The sequence below is a fragment of the Mustela erminea genome, chromosome 4, assembly GCF_009829155.1.
Source record: "Mustela erminea isolate mMusErm1 chromosome 4, mMusErm1.Pri, whole genome shotgun sequence".
NCBI lineage: Eukaryota > Metazoa > Chordata > Mammalia > Carnivora > Mustelidae > Mustela > Mustela erminea.
The window spans coordinates 46,200,923-46,223,901 of record NC_045617.1 but is presented as its reverse complement, the minus strand read 5'-3'; the positions used below and the strand labels follow the sequence as shown (position 1 = coordinate 46,223,901).

General features: G+C 37.1%; 1 protein-coding gene across 1 annotated transcript in view; it reads right to left on the bottom strand.

Moving 5' to 3' along the window:
• ME1 (malic enzyme 1) overlaps positions 1-22,979 on the bottom strand; it is a 184,344-nt gene that overhangs the window by 91,738 nt on the left and 69,627 nt on the right. The window contains exons 5-6 of the mRNA XM_032339159.1: positions 20,610-20,771; positions 5,078-5,181 (exon numbers count right to left, since the gene is read on the bottom strand). Coding sequence (XP_032195050.1) covers positions 5,078-5,181; positions 20,610-20,771 — 266 coding nt within the window. The remainder of the gene's footprint in view (positions 1-5,077; positions 5,182-20,609; positions 20,772-22,979) is intronic.

Here is a 22,979-nt window from a genome sequence, read left to right as displayed (position 1 = left end):
GGTCGCCTGGGTGGCTCAGTTGGTTAGGCGACTGCCTTCGGCTCAAGTCATGATCCTGGAGTCCCAGGATCGAGTCCCTCATTGGCCTCCCTGCTTGGCGGAGAGTCTGCTTCTCCCTCTGACCCTCCCCCCTTCTCATACTTTCTCTCTCTCAAATAAATAAATAAAATATTTTTAAAAAAATGAATCAAAACAATAAGAAAGACAGACTAAGTCATTTGACAAGACATTTGTACTAGAGAAATCTAGATCCTGTTAGGGCACAGGTAGCTAAGGCAACTCAGTGGTTTGCTGCACTGGCCAATTTTTCTAAACCAAAAATAATTTGCAGAGTCTAGCATTTGTCTGTCATATGGCTTGATAACAGAATATCAGAGGGACGTGTGGGTGGCTCAGTTGGTTAAGCATCTGCCTTTGGCTCAGGTCATGATCCCAGGGTCCTGGGATCGAGTCCCGCATCAGGGTTCCTTGCTCAGCAGGGAACTTGCTTCTTCCTCTGCCTGCTGCTCCCCCATTCATGCTCCCTCTCTCTCTCTCTGACAAATAAATAAATCTTTAAAAAAAAAAAAAAAGGAATATCAGAAATGGTGTAGTTAACAGATTTCAAGACACACCATAATCACAACCTTGAAACTTTTTTTCTTAATTTTTATCTTTATCTAAATGTCTTTGTACTGACCACCGTGACATGGCACTGAGATCCTCCACTGCTATCCCAGGGACTGTGTCCACTGCAGAGAGTACTATATCACAGGTCATACTCCTTTCTCAGCCTGACCCACATCCAAGGACCAAACAATTCAGGATTATAAAGGCTTGGCCACCCCAGCCCAACTGGAGACACATCTGAAAAGCCACTGTAGCTCCAAAGTTCCCCATGGGGTACGTGGAAAGTGTCATTGGGCCTTCACCCCTCTGCGCATTCCTGCCTCCTTGTACCCCTTCATTAGGGGCTGATCTCTAGGGCATGTCTTATAAACCTCTTGAACACTAAAATTCATGCAGAATCTGCCTCTCAAATAATCTCATCTGTGACAGCACTGGGACTGGTCTGAGAAAGCTGGTGATAGGATGGGGCTCTGCAGCTGGATCACTCACTGCCTGGCTGGTGACGTGGACCCTGTTCCTGGTGGGAGGTGAAGCAGAGAGAATGCCCGGCACAGGGGGCAGTCCAACTGTTCAAACTCTCACCATAGTAGGGTCAGACACTATATCTGCAGAAGGGAACTCTTTAGCTAGAATGATGTGTGAGGTGTTTGAGAAATACAGCAGAAATACTAACTATATGGACAACAGGAAAAGATCACAAAAAGTTTAGGACAAGCAATCATCAATGTAAAAAGCAGAGGACCTCCCAAGTAGATATAAAAATCCTCTCAGATTCTACAGCTCCTGGGTGGAGAGAGCTAATCACCACGAATAAGGATTAATCATCACAGTATTCAAATACTCACAAACTTCAGCAAGGCAGACCTGCTAAGTCAGGATCCTGGTTGGATCCTGACACAGGAGATATTTGGTTTAATGCCTCCCAAAATCTTGAATTCCCAGATTCCCTAAAACTTTCTGAAGCCACAAAAATGGTCTGCCCTTTCCTCCTTGGGAATCACACACACAGAAGTTTCTCCCTCCTCAGACAACATGTACCACCCTAACTTTCATCTACCTTCACTTCCTCTCCAGACCCACAGGCCCATAACAAGGGTTATGTCACAATATAACCCACCTAGGACATATTAGGCCTAACAAAGAAAGAAAGAAAGAGGATATTCTACAAAGGAACTGCGAGATCTAGCTGGTTTATATTAACCAGAAGAGTATAAATGTGATTAATTTCTGAGGGTGTTTGCTCAAAGAGGTTAGAATTTAACCATTAGTTAGATAAGAAAAAGTTTATTGATTTGAGATACTCTCCTGAACTATAGGATTTACAACCGGTAAGAATCTCAGAGGGCATAAAATGACTTGTTAGAGTGGTTCCTGGAAACATGGGGAAAGTAATGGCTCCTATTAAATGTTGTTGAAATGCCAGAAATGCTATGGCAGATGGCAGAAGAGGGGATCACAAAGCTCTGAGAGTACATTCTAGAATACAAGTGCTATGTAAGGCCAGAAAACCCATCAGATATTAAGTTCTCCCTGAGGGCCCAGGAAACACACCATTTACCAAAGCCATAAGGAAGATACCAGTGAGAAGATATCCATATTAACAAATTCTGTGGCGATTCTCTTCTGAATGCCAGAACTGACAGAAGGGAATGCGGTTCTAGAACTGGGTTCATTGATAGCAATGGGGATGATAGGTCCAGATGAGGATCAGAAGCCATGAGAAGCCAGGAGGACCTAATTATCATAAGAGTGGCAAGGCTGGGTTTAGTGGGGGGCTGACACACAGAGAATTATTGAGGTAGTTTAAAGGATACAGCATCCCCAGGTACAAAACAGACAGCTGACAAGTCTACCAGTGAATGTGTACAATCAAAATAAATCAAGAATGAATGAACAAATCTGAGGGAAGTTGTCCCAACGAAATCACCATATCTTTTTCAACTTCCATGCCTCAGCGAATTTTTGGACTCAGAACCCTCTAATGTAAGAGGCCAAAAATCCAGAAGGAAAGAAACTGCAACACCATGGTAAGAATACGGGGTAATAATTCCCTCAAACCTTCTCCAGTGGGACCTACAGCTCTTTATTCAGGTAACTATGCTCTGGGGGCAGGGAATACCCAAACGTTTCAAGGCCACAGAGTTGACAGTGATACCAGAAGACCAAAAGCCTCTATATGCCATCACCCTCCTCATTAGAGTAAAGGCATTTGGAAGTCAGTAATAAATGGAGTCTTGGCCAAGGTCTAGCTCATAACGGGTCCCATTCATTAGCACCACAGACTGACCTGGTGATTTTCTCAGTCCCCAAATGTATGATCAGAATAGACTAACACTATTAATAACTGCCACAACACCCATATCAAGTCCATGGCCTATGAGGTAAAGAGTCTAATTATGAAGAAAGTTAAGAGGAAGAATCTGAAACTGCCCCACCCAACCCTGTGAACGCAGTAAGTAAAAACAGCAGCGAAGTATGGTGCGGTAGAGAGAGGCAGAAAGTAGTTTCCCCTTAAGTACCTAACTAGCACACAGGAATGATTCTAATGAAATTGTCCAAGGCTGTTGGTGGTTCTATGCTAAAGCCCAACTTCTCACTTTATCCACTACCATCATCTACCTTATCCTTCTCCCCCCACCTTCCAAAGGGGTTCATTCTAAGGGCACTCCTTAACGCCATCTTAGAATGGGATTCCTGAGTAACTCAACATGCAACAGTCATTTTTCACCTTGAATTTAGGTTACATTTTCTTTTTAAATAATCTTGGGCTTATCTTCAGGACCACTTCCCAATTTAATTGGGTAATGTTAGGTGTCGCTTCTACAAAACTTTTCCCAAAGCAGCAGCATGCTAGAAACTGCTTTTGAAAAGTCTTTGTGAATCTTCTCTGGGAAGAATCTATGGTATAACTCCTGATGTATAGGTATACTCTGCATTTAAAATCACTGATTTTGTCAATCATCATTTCTTTATCAAAGATCTTGGGTAATCCTTCAGTTCACTATTTGGAAAAAAAAAAAAAAGCTTTGCTGACTCTATATTGACACAGAGCATTCAAAATTAGCTCAAATCTCATTTTCTGAGGAAAGCTTCTCATTGATTCCAAATGGAATTATTTTCTTTTCATTTCATCAGCACTTAAGTATATAAGCCATACAAACTATGTTCATAAACTTGTTTAACAGCTTCTTTGAAAGTATACTCAAGTTGTATATATAGACTCTACTTACACAAATAGACAATAAAGACAAACATGATAAGACCTGCATTTCCCTTTTATTTTACATAACATCGCAATGGTCTCTACATAATCTCCCAATTAACACTGCTATCTAAAGAGTTATGGGTAATTTCAAAACATTACATTTTATATAAGAAACTACTAGCAATTAACTGTACCATGCAATCTTGAGGTTAAACTGTACAGTTCCTCAACTACTTCTATGAATAAGTACAGCTTAACCAAATAAGCTAATAACAACAATAAATAAATCAGGCCTATGTTTTTAAAAAGTAGCCCATACTAACTGGCAAATATACTCTGCCTTGAAACCTTAGGCAATGAGAGAGTCAACGCATTCTAAATATTGTGCAAGCTGACGAAAGCACTTTCTGCTGTTGCATACAACTTCTTAAAATTAAACCTTATAATAAAAAAAAAACCCCAAATTATGTCTCTAGTTACAGCTGATCCTACTGATGAGTTTATTTCTATGAAAAACCAAGGCAGCATATAGGTTTTAAAATAGCCCATGGTTTCTGTGGCTGCACAATAACAAATGGGATGGCTGTCCCATTAGTGTGACAAAATTCTCTCAGAATACTTTACTAACTTATGGAAGTCTCTTTGCTGAAAGAAAAAAAAAATTGGAAAACTTCATAGTAGCACTTGGCCCACAATTAAATGTTACTTAAAATAGGTGTAATAGAGTAATGCATTTTAATCAAATAGTATAGACTTAATCGGAGACTCATGAATTGTAATTGGATGTCCTGGTTCTTAGACATCATTCTGGACTTGTGGATTATACGAACTCACACTCAATCCCCACTACCTACCACAAAAGGGTCAGATATACCCACAAAGATGACTGGAAACCACATTTTATTAGCAGCCAGAAACAAAGTACAGACTGCCAATCATAAAATAGCTTGCTCAGGTAATTTGGTCAGTGACCAGTGTCTCATTCACCATAATCATGTGTTTCAATAACCACACAATCTAAACATTTTCATAAAAGTATCTTCAGGAACAGCAACAAAGACAACATTTTTTTAGATAGATGCATGACTTTATCTTTAGGTCACTGATAATTAAGACTGTGTGTGTATGCATTTCATATAAATCACTTCTAATTACTAAATATACTACACCAAACTTGGACACCTTCTATAGTTCATTGTGTTAGGTTATCTTGAAATTTTTGAAATTCAATTCAAATATAAATAAAATAAAGATTATACATACTTGGAAGAAACTGCCTCCATGAATTCATCCAAAAATTCATCATATTCAGGACCTCTCACTCTTCTCTGCCGTAGCCCAATGTACAACGGATCTTTGAGTAAATCCTATTAAAAAAAGTTACCACAGATATAGAAACGATAGGGATGTCATTCACACTTTCTTTTTTTTTTTTTTAAAGATTTTATTTATTTATTTGATAGAGAGAGAGAGAGATCACAAGTAGACAGAGAGGCAGGCAGAGAGAGAGGAAGGGAAGCAAGCTCCCTGCTGAGCAGAGAGCCCGATGCGGGACTCGATCCCAGGACCCTGAGATCATGACCTGAGCCGAAGGCAGCGGCTTAACCCACTGAGTCACCCAGGCGCCCCTCATTCACACTTTCTGAGCTCAGTTTCCTCATCTACTGATGTACAGAAATGGAAAAAAAATCTTGCGATACTAAGTGAGAATTACTACTACAGTACTATTTTGTATTACACAGAATATGTCCAGAGTATATGTCAAATAGGAAAAAGAATTTTTTTTAAAAGATTTTATTTATTTATTTGATAGACAGAGATTACAAGTAGGCAGAGAGGCAGGCAGAGAGAGAGAGGAGGAAGCAGGCTCCCTGGCTGAGCAGAGAGCCCGATGCGGGGCTTGATCCCAGGACCCTGGGATCACAACCTGAGCCGAAGGCAGAGGCTTTAACCCACTGAGCCACCCAGGTGCCCCGGAAAAAGAATTCTTAAACATTAAAACATTCTGTTTTATCTGGCAAAAATAAAAGGAATTAAAATCTTTTAGTGGTGCTAATTAGAAAAGTTCAATTCTCATTTTACAAGCAAAGTTTTTCACAGAAAAGTAATACTGAGTTTTGAAATATTATATTAGTTTAGGAAGTGGAAAGATACCAATTCTTTTCTTGGATTTTCTTTGTTTCTGAAAGCAAAAATCAACAAACATTTTGATTATACCTTTAGTATATTAGCTGGCTGATGTTAATAATAAATTTTTAGCCTTAACTAAAGTTTTCTTAAACTTTTAAAACTTTACAAATTTCAAGTTTTTTCTAAAACTGATAGATATAAGACATCACTCTTACAAGTTTTAGTATATGGTATAATTTATATACTATAAAATACATAACAAAAGCTCCCAGTAAACTAGGAATAGAAATGAACTTCCTCAACCTAATATCGGGCATCTGAGAAAAACCCACAGCTAACAACATATTTCACAGTGAAAGACTGAATGCTATTTCCCTAAACTGGAAACAAGACAAGAATATCTACTCTTTTTTTAAAAAGATTTTATTTATTTATTTGTCAGAGGGAGAGAGTGCACAAGTTGGGGGAATGGCAGGCAGAGGGAGAAGCAGAATCCCCACTGAGCAAGAAGCCCGATGCGGGACTTGGTCCCAGGACCCTGGGATCATGACCTGAGCAAAGGCAGATGCTTAACGACTGAGCCACCCAGGCATCCCAAGGATATCTACTCTTGCCACTTCTATTCAACATGACATTGGAGAACCTAGCCATTACAATAAGGCAAGAAAAAGAAAATATAAGAATATGTATTAGAAAGAAGAAAGTAAACTTTTTATTTGTATATGCATGATCATGAACATGAAAAATATTTAGAAATCTACATACAAAATAATCCACTAGAAAAAATATGTGAATTTAACACAATCATGGGCTCTAAGACCAATATATACAAATCAACTATATCTCTATATACTAGCAATGAGCAGTTGAAAATGAAATAAAATATACAACTCCATTTACAATATCATTCCAAAACATAGAATTCACAAGGACATATTTCAGAAAATATGTGGAAACTACAAAATATTGCTGAATGAAGTTTTAAAAGACAAACTGTTTCTATGGGCCAGAAAAAAAAATTACAGTCTATGTCATGTAATAGACACACTGTCATCTTCAGTGACCTGAAAAAATAATATACCTAAAGAATTGTGAATCTGGTGAAAGAGATATCCAGGCAGAATGCCAAATATGTAAACTGACTTGCCATAGTATAATAAAGTTAAGACAGGGGATGAGATGCAGAAGAAAATGTTCAGCTTGTGAGCAAAATTTAAAGAGAACATGGAAGGCACAGGACTTGCTTGTAAAGAATTTCCAAAGTAAAATAAGGTCTGGCATCAAAAATCAAGTGTGTGGTTGTAACAAGTTTTGTGAAACTTACTTTAAATCATTAAAGTGGATTTAAAGTGGAGCCCAAAAAACCATCCTGGTTTGCTAAAAAGAGCTGGTTCTGCACACACGGACATGCTAGTCAATATAGGGAGGTCTGTTCTAAAAAGAATGATGAGTAAGTCCTTCCTCTAACAGCGTAAACAGTCTGATACATAGAAAGCTTAAGAAAAATTTAAGGGTGCTGTACTATTTGGATGATTTGGGACAGACACTTCAAAATGAACATTCTTATCTGCGCCCCCGACTTTCCACAGGCGGAAAACAGACAGAGAAAGCTGTTGAGCGCCAACACCACCATTTCTTATGGAAAAGGAAAGATATCTCAAAGGACAGACCCAGGAGCTCAGAGAGTAGACCCAAAGGCCTAAAAGAACAACGAACTACAGAACCATTCTAAGGAAACAGAACGAGGCCCCATTTAAAAAATATCCCGTGCCTTCAGGGTAGGTGGCCTGGCAACTTGAGTTCAGGGGCAATTCAGAATTGCCATGAACCACTGAGGGCAATATGATTTCCATTCATCCATTTCAAATTGAAGTGTGGATTATGATTATTCCATCCCTGTCTCTCCATCAAACTGCAATGAGGAGCCACACCAACGGGCAGATCACAAGAAGCTTCATTTGCATCTAGATCTTATTTAGATGACAGGACCCTGAACTCTGTTATTAGTGTGATGAAACTTCTGGGAACCTAGGATGGAGATGTGCATATTTTACATGTGGACTGTGAACAATTTGTGAACGACGATGGAGAAAGGCTGTGCCAAGCATCCTGGCCTTCCTAGCCATCCTAGTGAATCATAAACATTAATAAAACAATAACTGTTTTAAGTCACTAATTTTGGGGGTGGTTTGCTATGGAAAAATGATATGTTTTTGCAGGTCTTGTAATGTTAAAAGGTTAAACCATTTAAATGATCTGAGTTGGGATTTGCCTAGAGCCAATAGAAATTACAGCCCAGTTCATACCTATTGTCCTGGTATAATTATTAATAGCATCCTCTTTCAACGGTTTGGCCAATAGACTCAGTATAGACCCAATAGACCCAATTGGGTCTATTGGGCCAATAGACCCAATATAAGTGGGTCATCCCACTTATAATATACTGCACAGCAATGAGTTAAGGCTTTCCAGCTAGCTGTAAGTTAACATATTTAATCATATAAATGTATTTCAGATGAAATGTAAAATCCAAAACAGTGCTGTTGTAAAGCCCAGCTGTTTTGTGAGGACTGAAAACAGTCCACTGGCAGGCTGCTGAACATATGGGGTTGAAGCACCAATGAGCTACCAATGGCTGCCAGAATAAGAACACTTTCTCCACGTCTGGAATGTATTTGGATTTCTACAGTATGAATTAGACAAAGGACATAACTGAGAAAAGATGATAATGTGTTTTGCCTTTTCTCTCATTCTTTCCCATGCTAATAATTAAAGTGTGTATCATTAAGAAGTCTGACAACAATGAAGAGTCAATTATGAGGATTTATGAACACTTTATCTTGTTATCTTTGAATTAAATCAGGAAGTTATAAAATTCTTTCAGTCACAATGTCCCTGCCAAACTTACTGTCTTTTAAAAATTTCACGATAATTAAGCCTTGAATAATGAGGGCATTCTTGGAAATCTTACTGACCAAAAAAATTAGTATCTACAAAAAGCAAGTTAACAAGATTACCCAGTTTTGATAATGGCTCCATCCACCAAATAGCCTGGCACAGAAGTGATACTAATTCATCAGATAAAAACTTCTCAAGTACACATTTAAGGGATCTTTGTTGGAAAATAAATGAAAGACTTGAAATTAAGCAAGGACTTAAAGTTAGACTTCTTTTAGCAACAATTGTCACATACAATATACGTGGTGTCACTAAAGATTTACAAGCATGAAAGAAGGAAAAAGAGTAGGGAAAAAATAGTAAAAGACAAAAATATATAGCAATAGAAGAGTTCCAAAAAGGAGATAAGGAGGGAATACATTGGTGAAGGTCATTACTTATGATTAGCAATAGCTCAATTTTGGAATCTTGGAAACTTTTATTTGAAGTATTTATTTATTTAATGCTAATAGAAATCATTATCAACTCTCACCTTGCTCCTTTTTCACATTCCTACCTTTCTAATCCAGTTTGAGAATTAAAAAATATTTTCTTACAAATGAAAAAAAGCAAAAAAAAATAAAATAAAATAAAAAAGAAAGAAAGAAAGAAAGCAAAATGAAAAAAAGTAATTTATTTTTCATTCCTAAATACACCTTGGTGTATGTTTAGGGTTGCCAGGCATTCTGTATACAGGGACATGTCGTGAATTTAATGATTTTTATCCTGTGTCCTGTACTGACTTTGTCAGAACACCCTAAATATTCTGTATTCAGCTTTTTTCAATAAATTACAAAAATTTGGGTGCCTGGGTGGCTCAGTTGGTTAACCGACTGCCCTCTGCTCAGCTCATGATCCTGGAGTCCCAGGATTGAGTCCTACAACAGTCTTGGGGCTCAGAAGTATATCTGCTATTCCCTCTGACCCTCCCCCATCTCATGCTCTCTCTGTGTCTCTCATTCTCTCTCTCAAATGAAAAATAAAATTAAAAAAATAAAATAAAATAAATAACAAAATTTTGGTAGTCAGGAAAAAATTTTTTTTAATATTTTAAGGTCTTCTTTATCATCAAAAAAGCAATATTACCTATCAGAAAATTTGAGAGGACTGAAAAGTAAAATTAAAAACAAAGAATACCAGTAATCTCTACCCACTATTAGCATCTTGATAAATATTCTTCTAGGTCCTTTTCCCTATGTTTATGCATGCAGAATACTATCTTCTAAATGTGCAACAATATCATAGACTGTTTTATAACCCTTTTCACAGAGCAATATATTTAGAAAGTTTTCATGTCACTAGATGAACATTTTAAAAGCTTGCAAACTGTATTAAAACTCTGCCCTCCTAGAGAGGATGAACAAATTAATCTCTCAACCTAGGGACATCTAAGTATAAATCTTCCTGAACTTACAATAGAATTACATCCCAATAAGCCCATCATAAACTGAAAACACTTCAGGTTAAAAATGCATTTAATACACCTCACTTAATGAACATCATATCTTAGTCGAGCCTCCCTTAAATGTGTTCAGAACACTTATATTGGGCTACACTTGGGCACAATCATCGACAAAAAGCCCATTTTTAATAACACGCTGGTATCTCATGTAATTTCTTGACTAGTATACTGAAAAACAGGATGGTTGTCTGGATACAGGATGGTTGTAAGTGTAGTGGCTGTTTAACCTCCTGACCACATGGCTGACCAGTAACTTGTTGCCTTTAACCAGCATCACGAGTGAGATCATACCACATACCACAGCCTGAAAAAAGATCAAAATTCAAAATCTGAAGTATGGTTTCTACTGAATGCGTATCGTTTTGGCACTTTTGTCAAGTCCAAAAATCAGAAGTCAAACCATCATAAGTCAGGAAACATCTGTGTATCTATTTTGTTGCAACATCAAGTAAAAGTATCTTTCCATATATATGTGCAGATGTATATGAAATATACACATAAATATATAATATGCAAATGTTAGATATATAAAAATAAATACATATATTTTCATATACAAAATGTCAAGCAGCATTCACCTGTATTTCTCTTTTAACACTTTTGAATGTTTATTATGTTTATTGACCATTTTTATTTCTTCATTTGTAAATTATCTGCGCCCTTATGCCCGTAGGCAATTTTATATTTCATATTTGACTTTTCTTACTGTCTTGAAAATGTTCTCTGAATATTAAGAACATTATTGTTTATCTGCCATAATGTTATGAATATTCCCCACTTCAGCATTTACTTTAAAATTTTATTTATAATATACAGATGATCATCTTCTTCATTGCCATTTACTCATTTTCAAATGAAAATAACACGTTCTGAGGGGCGCCTGGGTGGCTCAATGGGTTAAGCCTCTGCCTTCAGCTCAGGTCATGATCCCAGGGTCCTGGGATTGAGCCCCGCATCGGTCTCAAATAAATAAATAAAATCTTTTTTTTAAAAAATCAGGTTCTGTAAAGGATATATAATTTTGGCTGTTTTTCTGGCTCATATAATCAATACAATTAAGGAAACTAACTGCTTGGGTGGTGGTTAAGCATCTGACTCTTGGCTTCAGCTAAGATCATGATCTTACAATCATGAGACTGAGTCCTGTGTCAGGCTCTGTGCTCAGTGTGGAGTATGCCTCAGACTCTCTCTCCCTTCCATGCTCTCCCTCTCTCTCTTTCTCTGTCAAATAAATAAATAAATAAAAGGAAACTAACTGCCAACATTTAGCCAAGAGTCTGAGGCATAAAATTTTAAATATTGCATAAAATCAACACTTTAAATGTCAGCAAGCATATGAGCTAGCATGAATGTTAAAAAGTGGTAGAAATAAAAATGATTAAAATTTGACTGTGATTCAGTAAGTCTGGAGCAAGGCCCAGGATTTGGTATTTTTAACACATGCCCCTGGTGATTCTAAAGTGATTGGTTCATGGAACATATATTGAGAACGAGTAATTTCAAATTTATATTATTAAGTTAAAATAAAAGTATTCTACTTCCCAAAAGGTTCCTGTCTCAGGTAAATACCTTGTCTATTTTAGTTTATATAATGGGTATTCCTAAAATACACTACAAATTCCAAGGACTTCTGGATAGTTTCAGTGCATATAAAGCCAAACTGAAGAAAGACCCCACCTTATTCCCAAAGCATTGGTGTAGTATTTCAAAAAACAAAGAAATTCTTGATATGATCCATTATCACCTAATTTAGAGAAGGTGAGATAAAAATAGATAAAGAAGAAAAAACACACGACACTCTAAGCTGAAAGCCTGGAAACTAAGTAATCTTTTCTCCTCTGGCTTTATGAAATGACTAGTGCTCATTCCAGTGCAGGATCACTTGTCTGCAATGACAAGAAATTCCATACTGTGAAAGGAAAAAGACAGAAAAGAAGTGTGTGAGAGGAGGGGGAGGGCACGCGTGTGAGAGGAGGGGAGGGCACGCGTGGGGCGGGCACATGTGTGAGAGGAGGGGGAGGGCACACGTGTGTGAGGAGGGGGAGGGCACGTGTGTGAGAGGCGGGGGGAGGGCACGCATGTGAGAGGATGGGGGGCACGTGTGTGAGGAGGGGGAGGGCATATGTATGAGAGGAGGGGGAAGGCAACTGTGTGAGAGGAGGGGAGGGCACACGTGTGTGAGGAGGGAAGGCAACTGTGTGAGAGAAGGGGAGGGCACGCGTGTAAGAGCAGGGGAGGGCACATGTGTGTGAGAAGGGGGAGGGCACGCGTGTGAGAGGAGGGGGAAGGCAACTGTGTGAGAGGAGGGGAGGGCACACGTGTAAGAGCAGGGGAGGGCACATGTGTGTGAGGAGGGGGAGGGCACACGTGTGAGAGGAGGGCGAGGGCATGTCATGACATTCTAGCTGGGACTCCATGGTAAGCAGAATAATGACTTCCCCCACCCTTTTAACTTGTAAATATGTTACCTTATGTGGCAAAAGAGACTGCAGATGTGATTAAGGGTGAGTCCTTGAGAGGGAAAAGTCTTTCCTGGCTGTACTCAAAGAAAGAGCTGTGACGACAGAAGTAGAGCCAGAAAGACACTACACTGCTGGCTTGAAAATGGAAAAAAGCACCATGAACCAAAGAACAGAGGAGGGTCTCTAGAAGCTGGAAAAGACAGGCTGTGAAACACAACCCTGTGGACACCTTTCATGATTTTAGCCGTTTGAGACTTGTGTCAGACTTGTGACCTTTAGAACTATAATGTAATATATTTGTGTTGTTTAAAGCCACTGAGTTTGTCATAACTTTTTATGGTAGCAATAGAAAACTCACACGGGCCACATTTTAGTGCCAACACTAGTCTCTGACATATGGCAGCTACATGTGACAGAAAGTCTATCAGGTTTTTCTTTTCTTCAGTTTCTCTCCATCATAGCCAGTTCATGCCAAATATAAAGGGTATTTTCTGGAACATAAGAGTGAACTTTCTAAATGGTAGGAGGCTTCAACTTTGTGAGTTCAAGTTCCAGCAAGGATTCTAGATCTAAAAACACTGTATACATGAACTAAAGGTCAGACTAAACATAAAACCAGAATCAGATATCTGAGACCTGGAACATTGATTTAATAAATGAAGAATAACTATGCAAAAACAACTGCCCATGCCCTCTTGAGGACTAACCAAATGTTATGGCCCAAATTGGGTCCTCACCAAAGTCATATGTTGAGGTCCTAACTCCCCAAACCTCAGAATATGACTGTATTTGCAAACAGTCTTTAAAGAGGCAATTAAGTTAAATGAGGTCATAAGGGCAGGTCCTAATCCGATGTAACTAGTGTTCTTTTAAGAAAAAATTACAAACAGAGGAAAGACCATATGAAGACACTGAAGGAAAACCAGAGGAAGAAAAGCCAAGGAGAGAGACCTTAGAAAAATTAATCCCTTGGACACCCTGATCTTGGATATCTACCCTCTTGAACCACCCAGTCTGTAGTACTGTTACCACAGCCCGACGAAACTAAGACACCACGTAATACATGAAGCACATGAAGCAGTCTTTAAGACTGCTAGGTTTTAATAAAACCTAAAGCAGCATGTAGCGAACATAAGGAACACCTACTAACATTTTTAATCAAATATCAAACTTTGATATTTGTCACTTATAAAAGAAAAGCAGACGAATAATAAACATAATAGCTATGAAAAGATTTTACAACAATGATTTTAAAAGAAACTGAATATGGTATACTCTTAAAAGATAACTGAAGAAAATTTACTTCAGGTAACAGAAGTAAATTGTATACAGCTACAGTTTCACAAGTAACAAAGAAAATGTGAACTGTGAAATAACAGATGATGTCTCTGCCTACTTGTGATCTCTGCCTGTCAAATAAATAAATAAAATCTTAAAAAAAAAAAAGATGGAAACACAAATATCCTACCTAATAAATGCTTTGCTTTATTAACCTAAAGAATAAGAGTATTTTTTAGCCAACCACTTTTATGGCTTGGTTTCATTGTCTTTGGCTTTTTTTTTTTTTTAAGATTTTATTTATTTATTTGACAGACAGAGATCACAAGTAGGCAGAGAGGCAGGCAGAGAGAGAGGAGGAAGCAGGCCCCCTGCTGAGCAGAGAGCCAGATGTGGGGCTCGACCCCAGGACCCTGGGATCATGACTTGAGCCGAAGGCAGAGGCTTTAACCCACTGAGCCACCCAGGCACGCCCCACCTTTTTTTTAAAAGAGATTTTATTTTTAAGTAATCTCTACACTCAATGTGGGACTTGAACTTAAAACCCCAAGATCAAGAGCCACATGCACTACTGACTGAGCCAGCCAGGGGCCCAATCAGTGTCTTTGTTCTTTAAACCTCCTTTAAATTCCTTAGGTGAGAGCTGCAGAGATTAAAGAAGTCAGGCAAGTGTGATCTTATAGCAAGTGAAGAATGCCCTATCAATTGGCTCCTAATTTCTCCTCTATAGGTATTTATGATAAAAGAGGAAAGTGTTTCTAACTTACAAAAAAAGAGATCTAGAGTATTCTGGATAAAAAAATATGCAATGTTATCAATTTGTTTTTATATTTTTATCATGAGGTAAATTGGAGAGAGATTCACAAAAGAGATGAGATTAAAAGGTTTTACCACAGGAGGAAAAAAAAAATTTTTTTTTAAACCACAGGAATGTTTTTACTGAGAGCAGTTTTCCACATATGAAAATGGAATATAAAGTAGCAAATAAAAACTTCATTACATTTTACACTTAGTCATATTTTATTGAATTAAATTTTCTTTGACTTTTAGTAAAGCAGCAGTACAAAATAAGAAGAATAAAGTGTCAGAATGAATTGAAGAAAGATATTAAGTGTTAACAACTCATCTCTAAATATTTTTCTATTCTCCCTTATGTATTAACTAAGAATTATAAACATAAAAATTTAGGTTAGACTGCTTATAAGTTACCATGTTCTAACATACTTTGAATTCCAATAGCTCACAAGAGAAAAAGAAAGTCATGTGTTGGAGCATTTCTATCTATTTTAGGCAATATAAAAGTTAATTTAGAATCTAAATGGCTTCTATTCTTCCTGATATTATTGTTAATAGAATACAGTTGATATGTGTGTCCCAAAAGCAATCACCTTATTAAGAGCTCTAATTTGGTCACAATTTTTACTTGATTTTCTTGGGTTTCATCAATAAACATGTTACCTATAAAAAATGATAACTGATCTTTCCAGTCAAGTATCCCATTTGTTTTTCTTGTTCTATTGCAAAGGCTAGCACTTCCTGAACAATGAGAATAGTGATAACAAATGTCTTGATAACTTTTTAAAACAATGCCTCTAGGGGTGCCTGGGTGGTACAGTCTGTTAAACATCAGACTCTTGGTTTTGGCTCAGGTCATGGTCTGTTTCATGGGATTGAGCCCCATTTCAGGCTCCGCACTCAGCAAGCAGTCTGTTTAGAGATTCTCTCTCCCTCTCACTCTGCCCCTCCCTCCACTCCTGAACGTACACTCTTTCTCTCTCAATACCTAAATCTTTAAGAAAGAAAGAAAAAAAAAAAGAACCACTATTAATTGTGATGTTGCTGATGGTTTGAATAGTTTTTGACATTAAAAGTATTCTGCAAGATTCAGTTTGCCAGTATTTTATGAAGGACTTTGCTTCCACATCTATGTGCATAAAAGCTAACATTTACTGAATGTTTACAAAATGTCAATCACAATCACAAACACTCTAAGAGCGTTAACTCATGGCAACTTTGTAAGGTAGGTACTTGTTTTACATAAGGAAACTGAGGCACAGAAGAGTTAAGTAACTTTTTCAAGATTACACATCTATAAAGTGGTAAAGGTAGGAACATGGGTAAATGTGAGACAAATTAGCAGTTTCTTATTATGTGTTTGTTTTTTGCTTTTTTTTTTTTAGCAGGTTTGAATATCAAGGTTATGTTCTTTTCATAAAATGAGACGTGCAGGTGTGGATTTTCATATGCCTTGGAACATATGCTCTGGAACACATTATATTCCTTAAAAGTTTGAAGGATCAAATTCATAATCTTTTATGAGTTAAAAACTGCACTCTATTTAACATTAAAATTTAGACCTATTTTCCCTTTTGTGTGTTTGTCTCTTATATTTCAGTCTAATGCTTACATAAATCTGGTGACCTGGTTCACAAGCATTTAGCCATTTTGGATAGAGCCTGACCATTTTACCTCACAGCCTGGGAGCCCCAAGAGACACTAACCATGTGATCTGGGGTGAGGGGCTTTGGTTCAAATGTAATCACCAAAGCCCCTCACCCCAGATCAAATGTAATCAGCCAAACTGGTACTTGAGTTCATATGGGTAATCAATCAATTAATCATGCCTAGATAATGGAGCCCCAATAAAAACTCTGATCAGTGAGGGTACATATCAACCTCACACATTAACCCCACAGGATAACTTGCCCCTGAGTCCACAGAAAGGAAAACAGAAGCTTCACACTTGGAACCCTCTCAGACTTTCCCCTAAGCATTTCTTCCTTTGGGTGATTTTTTTTTTTTAATTTTTTAAATTTTTTATTTTTTTAAAAATATTTTTTTATTTATTTGACACAGAAAGAGAGATCATAAGTAGGCAGAGAGGCAAGCAGAGATAGAGGGGAAAGCAGGCTCCCCACTGAGCAGAGAGCCCCATGTGGGGCTGGATCCCAGGACCCTGGGACCATGACCCGAGCTGAAAGCAGAGGCTCAACCCACTGAGCCACCCAGGCACCCCCCTTTGGGTGATTTTAATGTGTATCCTGTCCCTTTAATGTACCATAACTGTGATTATAATAGCTTTCATTAAGATCTATGATTCCTTTTTTTTTTTTCATTTGTTTATTTTCAGCATAACAGTATCATTATTTTTTCACCACACCCAGTGCTCCATGCAATCCGTGCCCTCTATAATACCCACCACCTGGTACCCCAACCTCCCACCCCCCCTTCCCCGCCACTTCAAATCCCTCAGATTGTTTTTCAGAGTCCATAGTCTCTCATGATTCACCTCCCCTTCCAATTTACCCCAACTCCCTTCTCCACTCTAAGTCCCCATGTCCTCCATGCTATTTGTTATGCTCCACAAATAAGTGAAACCATATGATAATTGACTCTCTCTGCTTGACTTATTTCACTCAGCATAATCCCATCCTGTCCATGTTGCTACAAAATTTGGGTCTATGATTCCTTTTAGTGAATTATCAAGCCTGAGGGTCAGCTTTGGGGAATCTCCCCCCAAACCTGTAGTTGGTATCAGAAGTAAAGACAGATGTGGGGACTTTGTAGTGTGGCCAACTCCACATACAACTAAGTTATCTTTTTAAAAGGAACAAATAATTTACTCTTTTTAAAATAGGGACTTCTAGCTGGTCATATATTAACATACAATTTCACCATTACTAAATATGATTTATAGAAAAATGGGAGTTATAAGCAGATAACAGCAATACAGAGACAACAATATATTGTAACTGGCAGGGAAATGGCTTGTTGACTGTTCTTAATGGTTTGCCAAATGTCCTTATCTAAGCATTTAATGTATTTTGAAACTAGTTACATATGTATCTTCTTTTCTGGCTTCAGAACATCTTGCCGGCAAGATCTTAAATTATTGACTCCATTATTATCTAGGTTTTGCTTAGGCCTTAACAGACAGTAGGTGCTCAATATTTGTCTAAGTCAAGTAAATCTATATAACAGAATTTGAAGAGTTTTGGAAAGGTCTCTCAGGCTAAAAAGATATTCTTAGTGACCCATCAAAGAGTTAAAATTCCACTATTCATTTTCCCCTAATATCTCCTACAGTCCACTAGCAATAAGTAAAAATGTCTAGAAATAACACACAGCATTTGAATAATAGATTCATTTAAATTATCAGATTATGTTCTAATTTAGTAATTTGAAAATTTTTCAAATGTAGTAAGTACCAGTCATGCTTAATGAGAGAAGAGCAAAAGAAAGCAAGATCTACAGCAAGGCAAAGCAAGAAATTTGATGAAGGATCAGTGGACATGGATTCAGTAGGCTGAGGGGGCAGGACACTGGGCAGAAATGGAGTAAAATAAAAAGCACTGGATGCCAAAAGAGGAAAGGGATATTAGGAATACTAGGAGTTAATGTGAAAAAACTCAAGACAACTGACCAATCTGAGAATTTTAAGACCTCCTTCCATGAAATAAAGTATTTCATATAACTAATACAACCTATCAGTGCAAGAGTCCTGGTGTTATGGCTTAATCTTTAGTGCATAACTTCATGTCCACATTACACTGACAACATCTCAATAAAAGACCCAAGTTTAGGGGTGCCTGGCTGGCTTAGTCAGTGGAGCAAGGGACTCTTTATTTTAAGGTCGTGGTTTCAACACCACACTGGGTGTGGAGATTACTTTAAAAAAATAGTAAAAATCTTTAAAAAAACAAAATAAAAACCCAAATTTAAAAGTGAATTCTTACTTTTTTTTTTTTTTTTTTTGAAATGAAATGACTCCTCTTTGGGTTTTATTTTTGCACAAAAATTTTTTTAAAAGTGTAGGCCCATATACATGTTTTCACTATAGCAAGTTTCTAGTTATTTGTGCTTGAATTCTTACATTTTTACATGCCTTTCTCATCATTCCTACTCCTCTTCATCTTCCCCTGGAATTCCTAAGATGTTCTACAGATAATTTGTAATTTTAAGATTTTATTTATTTATTTATTTATTTGAGAGAGCAAGAGAGAGTGTGAAAGAGAACACAAGTGGGGAGAGTGGCAGAAGGAGAGGGAGAAGCAGACTCTCCACTAGTAGGGAGCCCAATGTCAGGTTCGATCCTGGGACTCCAGGATCATGACCGGAGATGAAAGCAGACACTTAAGTGGCTGGGCTAACCAAGTGTCTCCAGATTTTGTAATTTTAAACTTTATTTGCTGTCACTGTTATTTACCACAGAAGAATATTTTTTAAATAAATGAAGAAATAAAAAGAAAATCCAAAGTTCTATGTATATATATTATTTTAGGATGATTGTTCTAAAAAGTCAGCTTTGAAAATTTTTTTTTTTTTTTAAGATTTTATTTATTTATCAGAGAGAGAGGGAGAGAGAGCGAGCACAGGCAGACAGAACGGCAGGCAGAGGTAGAGGGAGAAGCAGGCTTCATGCTGAGCAAGGAGCCCGATGTGGGACTCGATCCCAGGACGCTGGGATCGTGACCTGAGCCGAAGGCAGCTGCTTAACCAACTGAGCCACCCAGGCATCCCAGCTTTGAAAATTTTTAAGTCATTTCTATTAGTATCAAAAAGGAAAATATCAGATAAGCAGTGTGCTTTTATAAAATGTTTCCTTTATAAAGGTAAATAAGTACTCACATATATAGGAAGTTAAATATTATAACTTTCTCTATTAATGAATATCAAAAATGTTCAAGTTAATATTATACTATGAATGGGTCGACTGCTTTAAAGGCGAACACAGAAAATGACTATAAAATCTGTATATATTCTACCTTTAATTTCTAGGGTCTATCACCATTAACTGAACCCAAATATTAGCAATAAAGAATGAGCAAAAATATGTACTGATATACAACTTTAAGATTCTAAAATACTGATGCAGGAATGAGAAACCATAAATTCCAAATCATCAAGGGGCACATGGGGGGCTTAGTCAGTTAGGCATCCAACTCTCGATTTGGGCTCAGGTCATAATCCCAGGGTCCTGGGATTGAGTCCTCCATCAGGCTCCCCGGTAAGCATGAAGTCTGCTTGTCTCCCTCTCTCTATGCCCCTTCCCTGCTGCTCTCTATAAAATAAACAAACTTTAAAAATAAATAAAAAATAAAAATAAATTCCAAATCATTTACCACAGGTTGAAAACAGACTTTTAGAACAAGATTTCATACTGATTAAATTTAGTAAGTCCTTAGGGATTAATTCCTACATAGTACCAAAACAATAATTTTTAAAAAGAAACTACGATCTCCTAAAGTAAAACATACACTCTATAGAATAATGGTGTGAATGTTTTTCAAAGGATAAAACACTAAACAAGCTGGTGAAAGACTGATCACACTTTAGAGAAAGGGGAAAAAAAGGAAGAGAAAGAATAATTTTCTTATACTGTTTGGGGAATGAGTTTGAGGAGGGAGGAAGGAACCAGACAGAAAAGAATGAATGTCATGAAGTTCCTGGAAAACAAGCTCAAAATACAAGAGCTGGAGCTATTTTTTTAAGGTGTCCAGCTGTCTTACAGACTTAAATTGTTTACCTCATTTTCTGTTCCCACATCCAGAGTAACAGGCAAACATTCTTGAGGATTCATCCCTCCGCAGGCTGTATACAGTGCCAGCTTGCCCACAGGGATGCCCATCCCATTACAGCCAAGGTCTCCCAAGCCAAGAATACGCTCTCCATCAGTCACCACGATGGCCTAGAAGAGAAAGAAAAAGCATCCATTAAAAGATGTTTACAAATCCAGGGGCACATTCCCTTGCCTCTGCTTCTGAAATTAACACTTATGTAATGAAATATTAAGCTGTCAAAAAACATAGATTGAATATACATCTAAGAGATTTCATATGATCTTAACTGTCGAAGAGTGGAGAGAAGAAATAAAGTTGATATATATTTTTAAGTCTTTTTTTAAAAAAAATACATATATATGATTACTTTAGTCAGTGAAGAAAGAAGAGATGGTATGCACATAAAGATTCAAATAACATCGTGGCAAGCGGGAAGAGTACAAGGAAATAGGACCTCAAAGTGGGAACTAAAGAGAAACCAGTCCCATCCACCTTGAGCAGAATTCTGGGAGCGCCCTAATTAAAAAATACATGATTGCTAAGTAGTCCCCAAGTGCTCTGATTAGTTTACGCATCTTGGCACCATCCTCCTATTTTCACAACAATGTTGATCCATCCTCTTTAACTCCTGTAACCACTAGATATTGTCTACCATTTTTGAAATTTATGAAGTACAGTTTGCTACTGCTCTTACCTGATAATCTTCCACTAGGCTTAAATGAATTTTGTTTAGGTTCTTTCCAATCACCCTGAATATCTATGAGCCATTCATTTTCATCATGGGGAGATTTTATTTCTATTTTATTTGATATCTGAGTTAACTGATATCTGAATTAATGCATTTAATTAACACACTTAATATCCTTGTTCTGTGATTCATGGACATTATATGAATTTAAGCCAAACCAATCTTGTGAAACACAATTTATTAGATTTTCCCAAAATCCTATACTCATCTTTTCCATAAAACCTTGGGAAAATGTCAGTCATTTGACCTTAAATAAACAGATGAATTAAATCTTCTTTTCCTTATTTGTAAAATAGGGATAATAAAGGTACTTTTCAGAAGAGCAGCATGAAAATAGGAACCGACTCTATTTTATTCACTACTGTGCACCAACACCATGCACATCATTTGAACATAGTAAACAATGAATAAACATTAGTTAGTTGCATAAATCTGTTGTTCAATAAATGAGGAATATGATATACAAAGTACATAATACCTGGTACATTACAAATTCTCAACAAATTGTAGCTATCAAGACTACTATTACCATCAAGAGCATTATGCAGAGTGATGGTATTTTAGAAGGGAAATTTAGAGTATATTCAGTCCATCCCTCTTATTTTATAGATTAGGAAACTAAGATTAGAGAACTTAAATTGTCTAAGGCGACCTGGTTAATACCAAAGAATAGAAAACTGTATACACAAACTCCTCATACAATGTTTTTCCACTATGCCACAGTGCAGAACATATTTTAAAATATACTTTTGAGATCTTTTAATTTTCTATTCACCTATATTATGCAGCTCTTAAAGAACTATCTTAAAAATAAATACATTTGAGAAGTGGGCAAAAATTATTTTTGCATATCCCATAAATCTGGCCTATATCAAATTTTCCACGTCTAATTGCAAAGGATCAATAGGTTATGCTGTTTTGAAGAAGGCAACTTGATACCACTGGTGTGGTTGGCTCTGATTTAAGATAAGAAAGATAAACAAATACTACAGAAAATTGTAACCTTGCTTTTTAAACTAAAACTAATTTTTTTTTAAAGATTTTATTTATTTGACAGACATGGATCACAAGTAGGTAGAAAGGCAGGCAGAGAGAGAGAGGGAGAAGCAGGCTCCCCATCGAGAGCCCGATGTGGGGCTCGATCCCAGGACCTTAGGATCATGATCTGAGCCGAAATCAGAGGCTTTAACCCACTGAGCCACCCAGGTGCCCCCTAAAACTAATTTTTCAAAATCGAGCTACTCCAAATACATTTTTGACATTTATTTATCACACTGTCACAGAGGTACTTTTATCTATTACTGATACTATATACTTTTATGTATGTGTCCTTTAAACAGGTAAAGTCTAGTTGGTCTGAAAATCTTTTTAAAATATTTTAAAAGATATTTTATAAGGAGAGCAACATTGTCATATAACTTAGGTGATCTGAGTAGTAATTTATGTAATGTTTTCCAGGTTCATTAAAGATATTTAGACCCAGGGAGTTGCTACTTATGATTTTCATCCATTTCAACATTTTTGAAAAAGGGTTGCAAATAACAATATTTTCACTTATTTTTGATAACACAACTAAGTTAAAATAATC